Here is a 15929-nt window from a genome sequence, read left to right as displayed (position 1 = left end):
AAAACTATTTTGTCTAACCCATAAATATCACTTACTTTGCCACAGTTTAAACAACTCCGCTAAATAACTGATGTTCGACACAATTCATGTGAAAATACAACATGGTAAGGAGTCACAAATATTAGATTTACTGGCAACAACGCTTACTTATCGAATTTAAATTTGCGCGCCGCTTATCGCAAATCTTTGTGACTGTGCCCGCGGGTTCGTCCTCTCCACCTTTCATTTTCGCTGGTTCCCGTCTAAACGAACTTTTGCCTATCAGCTGGCTGACTCTTGCGGACAAAATGACAACATTTGATTTTTGATACGCGACGTCTGTTTAACTTGAGTAAACTTTTTCTAAGTAAAAGTGGATTTATTACATAGGCAATTATTATATGTTAGTAGTAACCGAGATACTGATATATATTGTTTGCTATACTGCCGTTATACGTTTTGTATTGTCCTGTGGATTGTGTAATCATATTTTATGGCGGGACTGTTAAAATGGTCGCGCACACTAGTTTGGGTTCATTTGAACCGGCGGTTTGTAGCTTCCACTACAGAAGCACAAGCTCCTCCTGGTGGTCAGAGGTTTGAAAACATTGACACGATAAACGAAATGGCCGGTAAGTGCCCCACACTCATTCGTTACTGTCTCCAACCAATAAGCGATCGAAAAATACCGACAGCCAATTCTTGTTCGGCTAAACGGGGTGTTGACTTGTAGCTCTATGTAGACTTGTGGAATAAAAGTCACTAGCAATGAAATAGGCTCTACTGTATTAGATTTCACAAGAAACCGTTTTCAGTATTGCGTCGTACATATATGCGTGATAATAGCGACATAACTTGACCGTTTTAGAAGCGGCGAGCAATATCCGCTGGGTTGAATGTGAATACGAAGACCCTGCGACATCAGGCGAATATCGAACTCCACGTTATCCAGGCCACTACCCCACTTCAAGTTTCCAGAAAGGTCTTCTTGCCATCGGGTCGGCTTTGGTGTCCATCACGGACGTCTATAGAGCGGGTCAGCGATATACTTTGTTGATAAACTTTTTGTTGGTATCAATCAATAAATTAATTAAAGTTAATTGACAAATAGAAAACGATCTCCAAAAGAACAGAGTGAATGGGTGTAGGCTGTTAGCTTTACGGTTCTTATCTATTAATTTCAAGATCCTATTAGAGAAAAGTAAATCGTTTCAAGGGACTATGCATAGATTTGCAAATATTATATACAAATATGAAGTCCTTTTTAGGTATTTTTTAGATATATATTATTTAATATATTAGTTCATGCGCATAAGGCTCCACATTCGGACTAACGGCTACCGATTTAGTTGAACCACTTGATTTTTTATCGCTTAGATATGATTGCATGTTTCGGTGAGGTGACGGGTCACTGCGGCTTCGAGTATATGTTGGGTCAGATGAAAGCTTCGAAGGAAGGTCGACGGATTTTAGCCCAACAGCCACGGATAAACACCCAAACTGTTGATTATCCCGCACTTCTACGGATGCCGACAAACACACTTGGATACACCTACGCCAAATTCATGCAGGACAATGTACGTAATGTAAACTCTCAAAGCCTGGGGAAGATATTTTCAGAAATGGGCAGTTGCATTGGGATTTCCATAATGCGGTTTAAGATGCTATGGAAGTTCTGGCACCATAGAACACTATAGGTAAATTGCATAAGAGGGGGCTTTAGCAGCATTTACTCATATGCATGGGAATGTCTTGGTGACTGTCGGGGATATCAGTAGAAAATATGTAGGTGAAGGAATAAACTGGAACCTTTGTGCAGAAAAGTTATATGCATATTCTTACATCTAAGATCGTCTAAGGTTTTTTTGGCCAAGCAGATACATTTCGACGGCCTGAGGTAATCTGAGATTGGTATAGCCATATCTAAAAGTGTTAGTCTTCTCAAAAACGTGGGCAGAAAAACGAAACATTTTTTTGGATTTTCAGGTCAAGCCAGAGCCCATTTGAGCAATCTTCGTCTCGAGAAACCACTGTTGGTCAATAATTAGTGATTGGATTAAATTTAGAACGTAATCGATGTCGGCTGGGATTTGGGACTTTACATTAGGAATATATAGTATTATCACATTCCGTCTTTAGCTATGAAGGTAGAAGAAAAAAACTTTCAAAATTATAAAAGTAGAGGAAAAGAGAGAGAAATGGACACTGTTGAGTTCATTAATGCGGTTTAGTAGAGAAACGGCGCACTTGAAGATTAGGGCTAGTTAGGGCCCCATTTCAAGAAGGGAAAAAGAGTGAATGAAACAAGCGTGTCTCTGTCTGTTTAGTTGCCAGCTGAACTGTTTATATAATTTTGCTGGAGTCTACATGTAATTTGTACCGCAGCATAATTGATACGAACGGAGGAGGCATTTTTCTCTAAATTCATCTCATTTCACTAAATTTTTCTATGATTCTATGAATGAACATATTCATAAATAAACGATAGAATAAAACAAGTGACGCTTTCGACTGAAACTTTTGGTAATATTTTAGTCGCGAACTGTTTGAGGATGGTGAAAGATGTCTTGTGTTTTCTGATGTAATTTTCTTTATGTACAATCACTGCGTACTACTGTGTGTTGCAGAAAATCAGTGCCGACGATCGCTCCCCGGTACATTTCGTTGATGACCCACAACTAGCGTACGTAGCACAACGCTACCGAGAAGTTCACGATCTTTTCCATGCCATGATGGCGATGCCGACAACAATGCTTGGAGAGGTAATACAATAAATTACTTCTTCTCAAATAAATAATCTACTTCATAATACGGCAAATGACACTGAGTGCTAATATGAGCTTCTCTAATGTTTGCTGAAGTTGATAAACGAGATAATGTTATAGTCTTGTGAGTTGTAAATAGGGGAGATCTTGATGGAATAGAGAGAAGTATCTTCACTAACATTAGGGGATGGAAGAGTCAAAATATTTGTGCAGTTTACTAACTAAGAGACGCATAATGTTTTTTAATCTTACTCATTTACAAGGTTACTGTGAAGTGGGTTGAAGCCTTCCAAACAAGATTACCCATGGCTGGCACCGCTGGCCTGTTCGGGGCCATCCGCCTAAAGCCAAAGTAAGAAGCATTTATTCTATTTTAAAAGACAAGCACAACTGAAAAAGATGCACAGAATAAGACACACTTTAAAGAAGAAATCGAAAGAGTAAAGCAAAACAGTGCTTAATTGTGTAGAGAACTTACTTACTACTTAGCCATTACTGTGATAGAAATAATTTTACTAAACTTTTATAAAAATTACCTATTTTGGCATCTCGATTACGAATATTTTCTCCAAGAAGTATCTACCGACCCGTCGAATTGAGCCTTCGTAAGTTGGCATAGATACATTTCGTCTCGCGTTGATAACCAGCCGTCTAAATCAAATTCCATATCGATGTAATACGGAATACACAATATAGCTTGGAAGACCAATATGCCTGGAAGGAGGTACCATTTTTACACCAGACATGATAAATATGTCAGAGCGTGTCATCTGGCGGCAGGTAATTACTTGTATAGAATAACCAGCAAGAGATGACAATTCGCCAGTAGGTTTTTCATTTGTTCTCCTACGACACTCTCGATAACAAACGTAAGAATCAATTATTGCATCTAATTTACTATTATAATGTTGCACGCAGGCATCGTCAGCTATATATCACCAAATATCTGCCGTGGGCTTTGCAGACGGGCTTCGAGTCAAAGCCGTTTATGCCAGTTTACTTTGAGGAACGATGGACCCAAGATATTGAGGATTTGCGACGCGAACTCTGCATACCGCCACCGCCTAGCCTTTTTGCTTGAGGAGAGTAACGCGCTTTAGTGAGGAAAAAGTAACTAGCGATATCTAACCTAGTACTGAATCAGATAGTTGACGGATGATAAAATCTGATTCATATAAATAGCCTAGGGCTAATAAGGGCAATTGCTGAAGTCCTAATTATATTTAAAGTAGTAGCGTATCGAACATTGTTGAAAAGTAGGTAAATCGTTATTTTTTATTCCATCATCAGCGCTTGGCTTGTTCTCTATTCCAATGTTTAGATATGTGTTACGTTAGTGTTAGCTATACGTACATGAACGTAGAGTTACAAAATGTTTTTTCCTTTTTACTTCTGTCATAACTAGTTCAAACCAACTTGTGTTCAGCAGGACATTTTTAACCGTCTCAACACAGCATCCGATAAATGCTCGGCCTGTTCTTACCAATATATGAATATTAGTATATAATACAATAAAATAGTGCAGCAATCTAGCACAGTAAAGGCAAAATTAAAAAACATCTATTTGTACTAAGAGCACGACTTTATTTAACTCTCGCCTTTTTGTCGTTCGAACTCTTTCCTTTTAGATACACTTTCGTTATTTTTCGAAAGATTAAATTTGCCCTCGGCGACTGGTGGGGGCTTCCTTAGAGATTTGATGTTTCTTCTCTTTTACTTTTAGCTTTATCATTGTACAGTAGCTCATACTATCGGCTATATTCACAGTTTATATACAAACGTAAAACATAGAGCAAAAAATACGAGTGTATAGTTGCCCTTTTTCTACGACTGAAGGAGATACAATCATAACATTCAAAATTTGATAATGCGTCGTGGTTAGCACGCCTTCTAAGGAAATACTGATAATGTATTAATACAGTTTTGAGGGAAACTGGCCTTTGATAATCTAAGTAACCTGTGCTTTTGCATCGATACTATTTTGCTCTAAGGACAATTCTCAGACAATCGGTGGCGACAACTTCCTTCTCCGACACCGAAATGCATAATTTAATTGTTTCCGTGTCATGCTCTATGTTTAATTTTTACGCTCTCTTCCTACGGTATATGATCATTGAATTATACTTCACTTATTGACTCAGCGCTCATACTGTGGTCACTCATTCCTCGTTGTATACCTCATTTACTTCTTCATTTATTCAATTACTGCCTTCCTAGTTCTCTCGATATTTTCGTGTTTTTAAAAAAAATACGCTATGGGTGGAAAGGAAAATTAAGTTCATTTTGAATAAAATTCAGCTATTTAGAGAAGATTTGTACGAACTAAGCTGCCTCACGTCACTTGTTCAGAACTCCTCCATTTCATAAAATGCAGATTGTCAAATTAAAAAATCAATGTTGTTTTGTTATATATTACTTGTCCTGTAACATAGGTGACCAGATCGGTATATTTTTGGTTTCTAGTTTAAAAATTTTTCTAGTTCCTGAAAATGTTATTTATAAAACAAAAGCTTCTAGTATTTTGTGGCTCGCGGTCGCGAAGGTTTTAGCCCCAGAGTTTATTTTATAGTAACGGTTATCCGATCCCGATATCAATAGATACAGAATTCATAATGATGTATGAACAGTTTATCACAACATTTTATACGGTAAACTACGCGATAAAACTTTGCAACAGATCGAACTTCAGAAAACATTAGGTGAAATATAATCCATAAAAGAAATATAGACAGTCCCTATATAGCATACATCCTGCGCATTTGAATTTTAGGTTTTAGTTTTTTTCGTACAGTTAATGGCGTTCAATCGTACAGCATACCTATCGTATGACTACGCTAAAAGGTTCACTCGATTGGTCCACCATCTTAGATTCAGTGAGTCGTTCATGTTGTTTTGCTTCTGATTTTCAGAACTTATATTTATATGAAAATTTCGGCTACAAAAGCACCGGTATCAACAAGCTGCAATCGCTCACCCATCAAAAATTTTCGTGCTCAAAGGTATATAATACACGTAGCAAAATTAGTAAAAATTGTCGCGGGGCAGACAGCTGTTCCAGCACTCAGTCCTGTTGCAACGGAAATCTCGTTGTAGCAATAGGATAATTATTACAACGCTTTTTCTTCACCCGTAACTGTACATGTATATAAACCTATTGGCGTAGCACACAAATATGCAGAATTCTCATAAACATTTATTTTACTAGGTGGAAGTTAGTTTTAATGCTAAAACCTGCTCCACCCCCAATAAAACCATTTGTTTGATTGTTTGTCGTCTATTGTTCCGACTGCTATTGAGGGTGCACCGGCTCCATTGCATCATTGCAGAAAAGACAACAAATACATTAAGTGAAGTTGTGTAACTATAGTAAGATATTGCCAAATTATGGTAAGATTAAGGTGATACTGTTGTCAAATTTGATTAGAGCACTACACTACCTATTGAAATGCTGTTGTTCAGTTTGTCTCTATTTAACCTGTTCTGTGAAACGGATACACAAGAGCTACTCATAATGGGAAACAACAGAATCAACGTGCGAGCCATTCTTTTCATCGCTATATTGTTCGGCAGAGAGCGGGGTCACAAGATCACAACAAACTTAAAAAAAAAAGTGATTAAGAGTTTCAGTCAAAAAACACTTTAAATGTGGTCCAAACACAAGAGGAAATGTAGTGAATAATTTCTTGAAGGACAGTAGAACCAACCTCTAATTGGATTGGTATCCGTTAGTTAATCATACCAGCTTTGTTGAATTCGCAGTGTAAAAAAGTAAAACCACATGCAAAGGACCGCACACATTTTGCATTATCAAGTAGAAACATGCGCAGCACTTTTGCTAGAACTATAATAAATATAGCTAAAAGTGTTTATACACATGTAAAAAATACAAAGCCACGCAAGACTCATCGCCATATTTTCTAGGTATTCGGATCATAGAAACAGTTACTGTATGAATGTATTTTTGAATTCTTGATTGAATGTAGCTAAATATTGGGTATAATTCCGATTGATGTATATATATGTATACATATAACAAAAATGTTTCTGAACCAAATAGAAGAGGGCATGTTACAATTATTTAATTCAAAGACAAATTTTAAAGTATGTTGCTCTATAACAACGAGCAGTGCATTTTGGCGTACAAACTTACATCCTCACGAACAACAATTCCGGGTAAAACCTGCCCGAAATGACACTCACGCTCACGCAGCTGTCCTTCGAGTTCGAATAAAGTCAGTGATATTTTTTTCGACCAGTTATTACTGCAAAATCGAGCTTTTTTTTTTGTCAAGTGTCTTCTAGCATTCGAAACAATTTGAAAAGAGCGGAGCGTCTGCTTTGTTTGTTTGAGATGAATTGGCAGGTAAATTGACGCCGAGCCCCGTTGTTCAAAATTATTCACATTCATGATATTTGCATTGAATTAGTTTAGCCAACTAGCGATAGATTCCTATTTAGAATAGTTGAATTTGCAACGCACATGCAGTACCATAAATATCGACACAAATTCCACAACGCATTGTGGGCGGCCGGGGTAGAGGACACCGATTTTGAAACTATGATTTGTCATTTGACGTTGCGCCGTTCAGGGGAGGCATGCAAATTGCACTCGAATGCGCGCACGAAAAACGCGATTACCTACATATCGTTAGCCCCATCATGGTCTAAACGGATGTTTGTCGAGCAATTACATGTCGACCAATTAAAACTTCTACGTGATGCGTCCGTGTGTAGACATAAATGATGAGTTCCGCGATTCCTAGCTTTGTAGCTTTCTTCCATGGTTCGTTTAGTTTTAACTGCTTTATGGTTTATTCTATTGAATAACGGTTCACTCATTTATTCCCTCTTTCACCTAGCGGCTCAAGGGACTAGCATAGGAAAAATTGCATGAAGGTCAATGACAGTTTTAGCGACGGTTTCACTGGAACGGTATCAGCTAAGGGGAGCTGATAAGGTTACCATTTCCCTGTTCGTCCCAGGGTGAGTTATTTTTTGCGCAGTTTTGATTTGTCTGATCGTTATGGAAGTGGACGAAATCGTCAAATATCGAGGGCCACGCCTCCGACTCATCGTACGTCGACAGATCATAGGCGAATCGTCGGAGCAGAATGAGGAACAGGTTCCAAGTATCGCGCGAAATCAAATCGATTTGATCCGAATGCAATTCTAAAAATTCTAGCCACTTGTACACCAAAGCCGGCATATGGGGCTGCTGAAACACAATACTCCACAGCTGTTTGGCCATATCGAGTGATAGCTGGTTCTTGTTTTGGGCTTGCTGTGCTTGTTGGGCGTTGCATATCGCTGCAGTATCTTCACTGGGCGCGAACGAGAAGACCCATTTATACAAACTAGCAAAGTGTTCATCATCGTTCAATGGCTGGAATTCGCTGACCACTCGGTTAAGGGCCGGTACCAGTGACGGAATGGAATCGACGCATAAGGAAGACAACCCTGCATAAATGAAATGCAGATGACAGAACAAGAAATATTTAGGTTAAAAAATTACGATTCTGAACAACATCTTTTTAACTAGTTTAAAAAAGCCGTTGACAGGTTGCACAGTAAAAATCATTAACTTATTTTCAAGTTTAGAGTCATTATCCCGTCCCATTATTGAAACTATGATTTCCTAAAAATCGCGCAAATTTTTTCTTCGTTGCGAACTGTACATTTTTTTCTTGTATGTAGCAATCAAGGTTTTCCTTTGTTTAGAGAATGCACTATGGTTTCACACATTACACCTGTTTCTATATCGACTATGTCGCGAATCCGTCCCAAATACTAAGTCAAACATTAACTTTCCTATTTTAAACAGAGTAACTTCTTGCTCAGGTTTAACAACACGATAAATTTAATTCAGTCATTATACAATTAAGTGTTAATATCATAAATATTATCGTATTTTCAATAGATGCACCGTTGTTTCCGTACCTTCAATAAATTCGCTCTTCGTGAACTGGCACATCACCTCAGCTTTACATTTCCATGCGAATACCAAAATCCGGAAGTCCTCAGCTGAGATGTCGAGATCTTTACAAAATTGGCTGATTCCTGAGCATACGACGGACAAATATGTTTAGGTTTACACGTGAAGAAAGTCATACAAAGAGATCGATTATTTTGTGTATTTGCAATGCAACAGACCCGATGCTATGTGTAGTATTAATATATCACGATTAACAATTAAACCAGTGTTGTTAAGAACTATGATAAAGATAAGACAAGAGAGACTTGTTTGTGCAGACGCGGATAAGGGTAAATACGTAGTCTCAGCACAACCTTTTCTAGTTTGCGGCGCCTATGCGCAGCCATGACAACATTAACTTGCGGTTAATTGTACTTGTAAAGTAGCCTTCTCCAACAAACGGATTTATCTTTTTGTATTTATTGGCATCAAGATACTAGATCAAATCGCAAAGCGTTACAACTTTTCCCCCAAACAACTCGCCTTCCCTGGCCATTTCATAAGTAATTTTGAATACTACTACCTTTGAGATCACCCAGCAATACCGGAAAAAATATGTATATCCTTCTTTTATGATAAAGGCAAGACTGTTAAGACTATACACCAAGTTTGCTCGCTTCTTCAGAAAATACCAAAGTAGACATTACTGAAACATTCTACGGTAGTCAGCTAAAATATTACTCAACATAAATTGAGTATGGCAGCTAAGTAGATCATTTAATCTAAACTTAAATCAGGCATTGTACAACAAATCAAGCAGAGATACCTTTAAGTACTAACTAATGTATCGGTTTGAGGGGCAAAGTCTTTAACTTAAAGTGACCAGGAATCTCTACTTCTGTACGCGCTCATAAATTCGTAAGAACAGTTATTTACTAGAGAATTGCCAATTTTTTATTTTAAATACTTAAGTACTGTGACATATATCTGCATAATCTTACCGTTTGCGTCCATTATATCACTGTCAGGCTCCTTGTACTTTTCAAATAATAAGGCAATTTTATCCATATTGTACGAATATCTGAAATAATGTTGTTTTCATGATATTAACTAACCAAATTTTCTACACATATACTTTTTACATGGATTGTTCAACACAATAATCTTACTCAGCACCGAACTAATAGTCAATGGATTAGAAAATAGTATCCTAAAGGTCCTTCATATAGCAGTTGGACTGAATAGATGCAACAGTATGATCTGTCTGATAATGCTAACGAAGCTTATTGTTTATGATCGAAAGAGTGTGCAGCTTATTTCTCTTAAAAAAGTTTGTAAATATATATGTATATATAGTATATATAAAGTAACAGGTCATAACGTTGATTGCTACTCTCTTCCAGAATGTGATTAATTGGTAATAACGAATATAATAATCTTCGTATAATTATTATTTGAAAAACGATATTTTAAAATGCTATGAAAAGTATAAAAACCTAGCAAAAGTACAAAGGCAACAACCTACGCAGTGTACAATTAATTGGGTACAAGATAAGTTTAAGGCGCATTACACTGTAAGAAAGTTCAAAGACAATGTAGCGGAAGAAGAGAAATTTCGAAAAAATTCATCAGCTAAAAAATGCACTTAAAAATTAAAATGAGCTAATTCTAAAAATCTGTGAGAGAATCAAATAACCTGAGCTTGCCGTTAACAAATCACGTGTTCATCGTAATTTAAGACATTGTAAAAGAGAAGTTAGATAACCACGATGGTACAGGCTGTCAATGCAGAGATCTGGACCGTGGATAATAATTTCGCGATATGTACTCCAAAGAAAATGCAAGCAAGATCCAGTTTTCGGAAAGATCATTTGAAGCTATATGGTCACCTCCAAGTGAAATGGCACAATTTAGCGACATAACTACGCTTAATGGACAACCGTAAATCGACGTCCTACGCAAGAACTGCATGTTAATTTACCAGGAATTTCAGTCTGATGCGACATTTCAAGCAAACGAGCCATTGTTTTTTGATAGTATAATGACTAGTACCAATTACTTGAATTTACTGCAAGGATCTCTTAGCGTAGATTTGATAGCACTTTAGTGACAATGGGAAATTCTTGGTGATACTTGGGATATATCTTGATGATAACCTCATATGTTGGGTTCGACAAAGATTTCCTATAATAGATGGGTTGGTCAAAGGTTTCCCATAAAAGACCCTATCCGTTTCCCAGACCTGATATTACCTGCCTTTTTCATAGGGATACCTTAAGATAAACTCTACGTTACAGAAGCGACGACACTGGAACATTTAAAAAGCCACAATCGAGCAATGAAACAGAGCAAACAATAAATACCTTTTGGCTATGTGACTACTGGACGTTACAGCGGCAGGATGATTATCATTTGATGAGGCAGTTCCCTTAAACAGTTTTGTAGGAGGCAGTGCGCGTCGACAATGGCCTAGACTTCCGTCACAGGGTTCTTCTCGATAGTCCATAGGCTGAAAGGGAATAGCGGCAGTCTGTTTTTAGAGGGTGACTATTCAACGGCGAAACTAACTATATTGAATGATGAGCAGTGTAATAGCAACGAGTACGGTATGGCATATGGTGTAACATGAGCATTTAATTCGTTTACGTTTATTAAGAGTTTGCGGGCAAGGAGCGGCTCAACATATATAGCACTGAATAAATTGTACAGATGATGTAAGCAAAAAAGGCAATCCGCCCCATTCAGTAAAGATGGCAGTGATATGATTCTGCGACAAAAGTTTTACTGTCGGCAGCATGAGGTACCTTGGACTCATCAAGCTGAAAGAGTAACTGTTCATACACGTAAGAAACTTGGGGTTTAAGCAAATGTTAGATTGAGAAAGCACAACCCTTTCTGTGGAGTGTTTCATTCTATATACAGACATTCTGAGACGTCCACGGAGATGTCGAAAGATCCTTCCCTCTACAATGTGCCTTTAGATGTTTCTAGTTTCAGCTTCATAAATCATTACCCGATACCTATTATTGATAAGTAAATACACTAAACATTTTGAGGTTATGTATTTTTTACCTGTGGCTGTTGCTCGAGCAAAGTGTGCGCCGTCTCCCTCAGTTGATCTTCTACGTCTTGCGTCGCTCTGCAACAACTTCCAGTTGCGGGTGACGTTGGCGCAGCTCTTTTCGAGCTGCTGTCGCCCCCACCGCCTCCGCCGTTGATGCAGCAAACGTTGCCCATCAATTACGCGCCGGGAACTGACACCAGGACATGCGCAGTCAGGTACACCTATTCAATTCGTCTGCGTTTCACTCAGTCGTTCCGCTTCTTCCAATTCAATTTGGTAATTGCCAACCAACGAAGCACTAATTGTTGACAGCATTCACCGTGCTCTGGCACTCCCGCTCGGACTCCTACACTCCAGCGCTTGCTCGAGCCGTAAAGCCGTACTTTAAATCGGTGATCACCGTGCAAACGGATTGTGGTAGGCAATCCTCACATTACAGGAAAAGCCGATAACGCAGCCGATAACTACTCGTAATGGCGTGTTTAGCGCACGTTGACGACGCACGATGAAAATAACGGTAGCATGGACGTTAACGATATGGCTGATAGACGGTAGTTGATAGAAGTTATTGTTTGCAGCCGTATTCTTAAGAAGGAGGTGAACGGGCAGCGCGAGGAGTGCACGGGCTTTCGATCCGGCCAAACTTTCACATCCTACTAATTTCGTCGATTGCGGGTAGAACGGATGTCACAGCGCTCTCTTGAGCTTTATATATATTTATATAGATATACTTTTATATCGACGCAAGGGAAAAGCGTTTACAATGTACACCTTTGTTACAATTTATTTCAGAGTTCTTCCAGGTATCAGTATGAAGTATGAAGTAAGTTTACGATCAGAATATCAGGTCGATGCAGGTTCAGCTTCTCTTCAGGATGGATTTCAGTAAGAAATTTGAATTTGGACCCGACGGAACTTCTACTATGGGAGTGATGTGTTCTTTGTCGTTGCCTGTCCTCGGAGTACCACTGTCACCTGCACTGAGTTCCGTCTGTCTACCCGCCTTTAGCATTCCCTCTACGGGGAAGTTACACCTCGTACCAACTAATTAATGAAAAGATGAGACGAGGAGAATAATGGTTGAGATTATTAATTAGAAGAGTCAATTCGTAGCTAACCATGTGGAATAATGCATTGTAATGAACGATCGATTAGTTCACAAGGACCCTCCAAGAAGGCAAAACCGAAAGCAAATATAGGCACACACTTAGTTTAGAGCTGAAATAAAAACCAGCAGTATCTGGCAATGTTTAATTTACACCAGGTGTCAAATTCATAACGTTTAACGCGTCAAAGGCTTGTCGAGTGCAAAGCAATAATTATTAGCTATATACAGTAAAGGTAATGAAGTTCGTTAGTAGCAGAAAACTTTACTAAACATTTTGTTTTGACTGTTTTTCTAGGTAGACTAGGTCAACAGTTAAGAGTACGCCGTAATACTCTTCGGAGCGGCAGTGCTAGATAGTTACATTCACTAGAAACCATTTGTTCTAGCTAAATCTATCACTTTAATTTAAGCACAACAAAGTATTTAGGGAGCGGTCGAACTTTTGGAATATATTTAGCTAGTTCCGTGTTGTTTAAGATCGAAGTGCTATTAAATTAAAGATAGACAATCAAATTAACATATTCCTAGGTATCATAGGGATCAGAAGTAGGTAATATTAATAAAAGGCAATGACAAGAACGAAATATGTTAAATATAAACAAAATGTATATTTAGACAATACAAAGAAAAATTAAGAAAAAAATCATCAACGAAGATACCCTCCATTTCTTATCCCAAAAACGTTCAAAAATAAATACTACCAAATGCATTTTACCAGTGTTCTGTATCTTCGTTATATTCAATAAATACAAACGAAAATGTAGAAAGTTTCAGTTATATAATTTGTATCTTTTGAAGAAATTCGGATCCCCTAAATCATATTTAATAATTATATAATCTGCTGTCCATAAAGGCACGTAGAGTAATGAAGGTTGCTGAAATGACCATGAATCTATTGTAATGTTAAGATAAAGATAACTGATTTAATAAAGATGACTGATTTACAACTTTGTCACTTCCTTCACTGTGGAACTCCACTCAACTTAGTGAGTCATCTATAATTTATCTAAAAGAAACATAAACCACTTCATATATAGTCACACATTCCCTGTACAGACTTGGACGTAAAGTTACTCCGCGACGGGCACACACATTGCCTTTAAAGATGATTGATAATTCGAAGCCCTAACGTCGAGTGCATTGTCCTCTTTCCAGCCAGCGCCAATTTTAACTATTCTGATTAACTAGGTCAATCACAAGCTTGTTCGTACACATCATGTATGATGTGATACGACTCACAAACTCTGCCGATCGAATCTTTCCACAAGCGATAAACGGCGCTTGATTTTTAATTCTCCTAAGCTACTTTTAAACAAAAATACGTGCATGAAATGCAGTTGCAAATTCAATTCCAACCGATCTAATGCTGTGCACAAGCTGGGTTTATGTGGTTGGTACAAAGGTACTCGGTAAGCCAGCTTATTTCCTCTCTACAAGCAGAGGCTATCATGCACTTCAGAGTTCTCTTAGAAAATTTAATATTGTATATATGATACACATTGCGGAATACGATACCGATTATTTATGAGACAATTCTGTTAGTGCACCGCTTCATCGGCGGCTTATGTAGCTTCTACTGATAGTAACCTTTTACTGCAAAAAAGCTGCCCTACCAGTCATATATCATCCTTCGAAATAAATGACTGGAGGTACATCCCCATATCCACTGTGTCATGTATAGGCTACCCAGTATAGGCCATCCATCGCAACGCAACGTAATCCATTTCCCTTTATCATAGTCACATTCGCATTTACTCCATCGATACTATCGCTTATTCTTCTCTGTGATCTTTTTCAAATATCCAATCATTCCGTACGTTCACAAAATCACAAAAAAGAAAGCCAGAACTGAGCTGACTGTTTTCCTAGCAGCATAAGAGCCCTATAAAGCTAACACACTTCTGTATCCATAACTCTATTCCAGTTTGTGTTCCTTTTCTCAGAAAAGCTTAGGCTAAGTGCCGTCTAGGACCACTCGTCCTGATTTCTTTTAAATTATGTCTATTTAAGAAATCAAGTTTCACCGGAAAACCACGACAAGCCAACCCCCGGCATTAATCCGCTTCTGTTCCACTTTCCATCCATACCACTTCATGCATTCGCTGGTTAGAAAATTCCGAATTCTCCGTACCGTTTTGTGTTTTCGATACATTTAAAATCCTTCAGTCTCCCTCTCACTGGCGTATGATACGCGCAGCCATCTTGAACATCACCTCTAGGCCGACGAATACTCGGTCGCGCCGCAGAACGCACGACAACATTCCAAACATCAGAGGAGCTCGTAGCCCTTTCCCATGTCGTGTTTTTCTGGAGCAGCAGCGCCACCGGTGTACCCTGCCAGAGTCGCCTACAGAAAGGCACACAAATCACAACGATACAGAATAGACGAATTTATTTTCTTTCCGCCGCTTTATATAACTACATGGATAGGCACCAGTGCACCACCGTATAGGCGGGGCACACGCAAACAAGAGAAGCTTTGATAGAAGTGTGAGTATCGGCAGAGGTTCATAGCTTCTGCCAAATTTCCGTTGGCCGTTTTGGAACAGGCGGATTTCTGCGATTTGTGGGTGTGATTTTTATAGCGACATTTTTATTTTCATGAAAATACCAATATGTCGACAATAAATCACCTTTGATTGACATAAACGAATTAAAAATTACACAGGTTGACTGGACATACTAAATATGCGTCAAAGGTGTGAAAATGGTACTGACATACAATTACGCTGATGGCTGAGGCGTTATTTGAGCGTAATTTATATTAAAAGTATTATTATGGTAAAATAAAATCATAAGTAAATTTTTATACGAACAACGTTTTAGACGCATTAGTAAAAATCATTCTCACAAATTTAATTAAACTTTTAACTCTATGTTCTTTCTGGTTCGAGCAATGCGCGATCCTAATTGTTTATGTTTAATATAGCGGATTCAGACAAAACAAAAGTTACAATACCTATAGTGACAAATAAACTTTTTTGTCTTTTTCCATTATTGTAACACTGCCCTAGTAGTTGAAAAATATCGAAAAAAAAAATGAAAATAGCCGTAAGGGCCTGCGCCCCCCAATTTGCCTTAGACCTTTTGCACATATATTAC

The 15929-nt window shown here is 38.2% G+C and overlaps 2 protein-coding genes across 2 annotated transcripts; one reads left to right on the top strand and one right to left on the bottom strand.

Moving 5' to 3' along the window:
* Positions 1–231: 231 nt before the first annotated feature.
* Coq4 (Coenzyme Q4) lies at positions 232–4437 on the top strand. Its single transcript, XM_022850962.1, has 6 exons — positions 232–611; positions 848–1015; positions 1357–1556; positions 2607–2741; positions 3008–3096; positions 3663–4437. Exons 1-6 carry the CDS (start codon positions 473–475, stop codon positions 3823–3825), a joined length of 894 nt encoding a protein of 297 aa, XP_022706697.1. The 5' UTR covers positions 232–472; the 3' UTR covers positions 3826–4437.
* On the bottom strand, positions 4304–15191 carry LOC111270633 (DCN1-like protein 3). The gene is made up of 6 exons (XM_022850959.2): positions 14959–15191; positions 11728–12763; positions 11019–11164; positions 9657–9736; positions 8682–8801; positions 4304–8201 (listed from the first exon to the last, which is right to left on the bottom strand). Exons 2-6 carry the CDS (start codon positions 11890–11892, stop codon positions 7684–7686), a joined length of 1029 nt encoding a protein of 342 aa, XP_022706694.1. The 5' UTR covers positions 11893–12763; positions 14959–15191; the 3' UTR covers positions 4304–7683.
* Positions 15192–15929: the final 738 nt, after the last annotated feature.

This window comes from Varroa jacobsoni, unplaced genomic scaffold (assembly GCF_002532875.2).
Source record: "Varroa jacobsoni isolate VJ856 unplaced genomic scaffold, vjacob_1.0 contig00045, whole genome shotgun sequence".
Taxonomy (NCBI): domain Eukaryota; kingdom Metazoa; phylum Arthropoda; class Arachnida; order Mesostigmata; family Varroidae; genus Varroa; species Varroa jacobsoni.
The sequence above is the reverse complement of the archived record's forward strand: the minus strand, read 5'-3'. Positions and strand labels throughout refer to the sequence as shown.

Coding starts and splice junctions, on each gene's coding strand:
- Coq4 (XM_022850962.1), top strand. CDS start 473: ATGGCGGGACTGTTAAAATGGTCGCGCACACTAGTTTGGGTTCATTTG. Junction 612..847: donor CACGATAAACGAAATGGCCG/GTAAGTGCCCCA, acceptor TGACCGTTTTAG/AAGCGGCGAGCAATATCCGC. Junction 2,742..3,007: donor CGACAACAATGCTTGGAGAG/GTAATACAATAA, acceptor CTCATTTACAAG/GTTACTGTGAAGTGGGTTGA.
- LOC111270633 (XM_022850959.2), bottom strand. CDS start 11,892: ATGGGCAACGTTTGCTGCATCAACGGCGGAGGCGGTGGGGGCGACAGC. Junction 9,737..11,018: donor AGTAGTCACATAGCCAAAAG/GTATTTATTGTT, acceptor ACATTATTTCAG/ATATTCGTACAATATGGATA. Junction 8,802..9,656: donor TGATATAATGGACGCAAACG/GTAAGATTATGC, acceptor TCGTATGCTCAG/GAATCAGCCAATTTTGTAAA.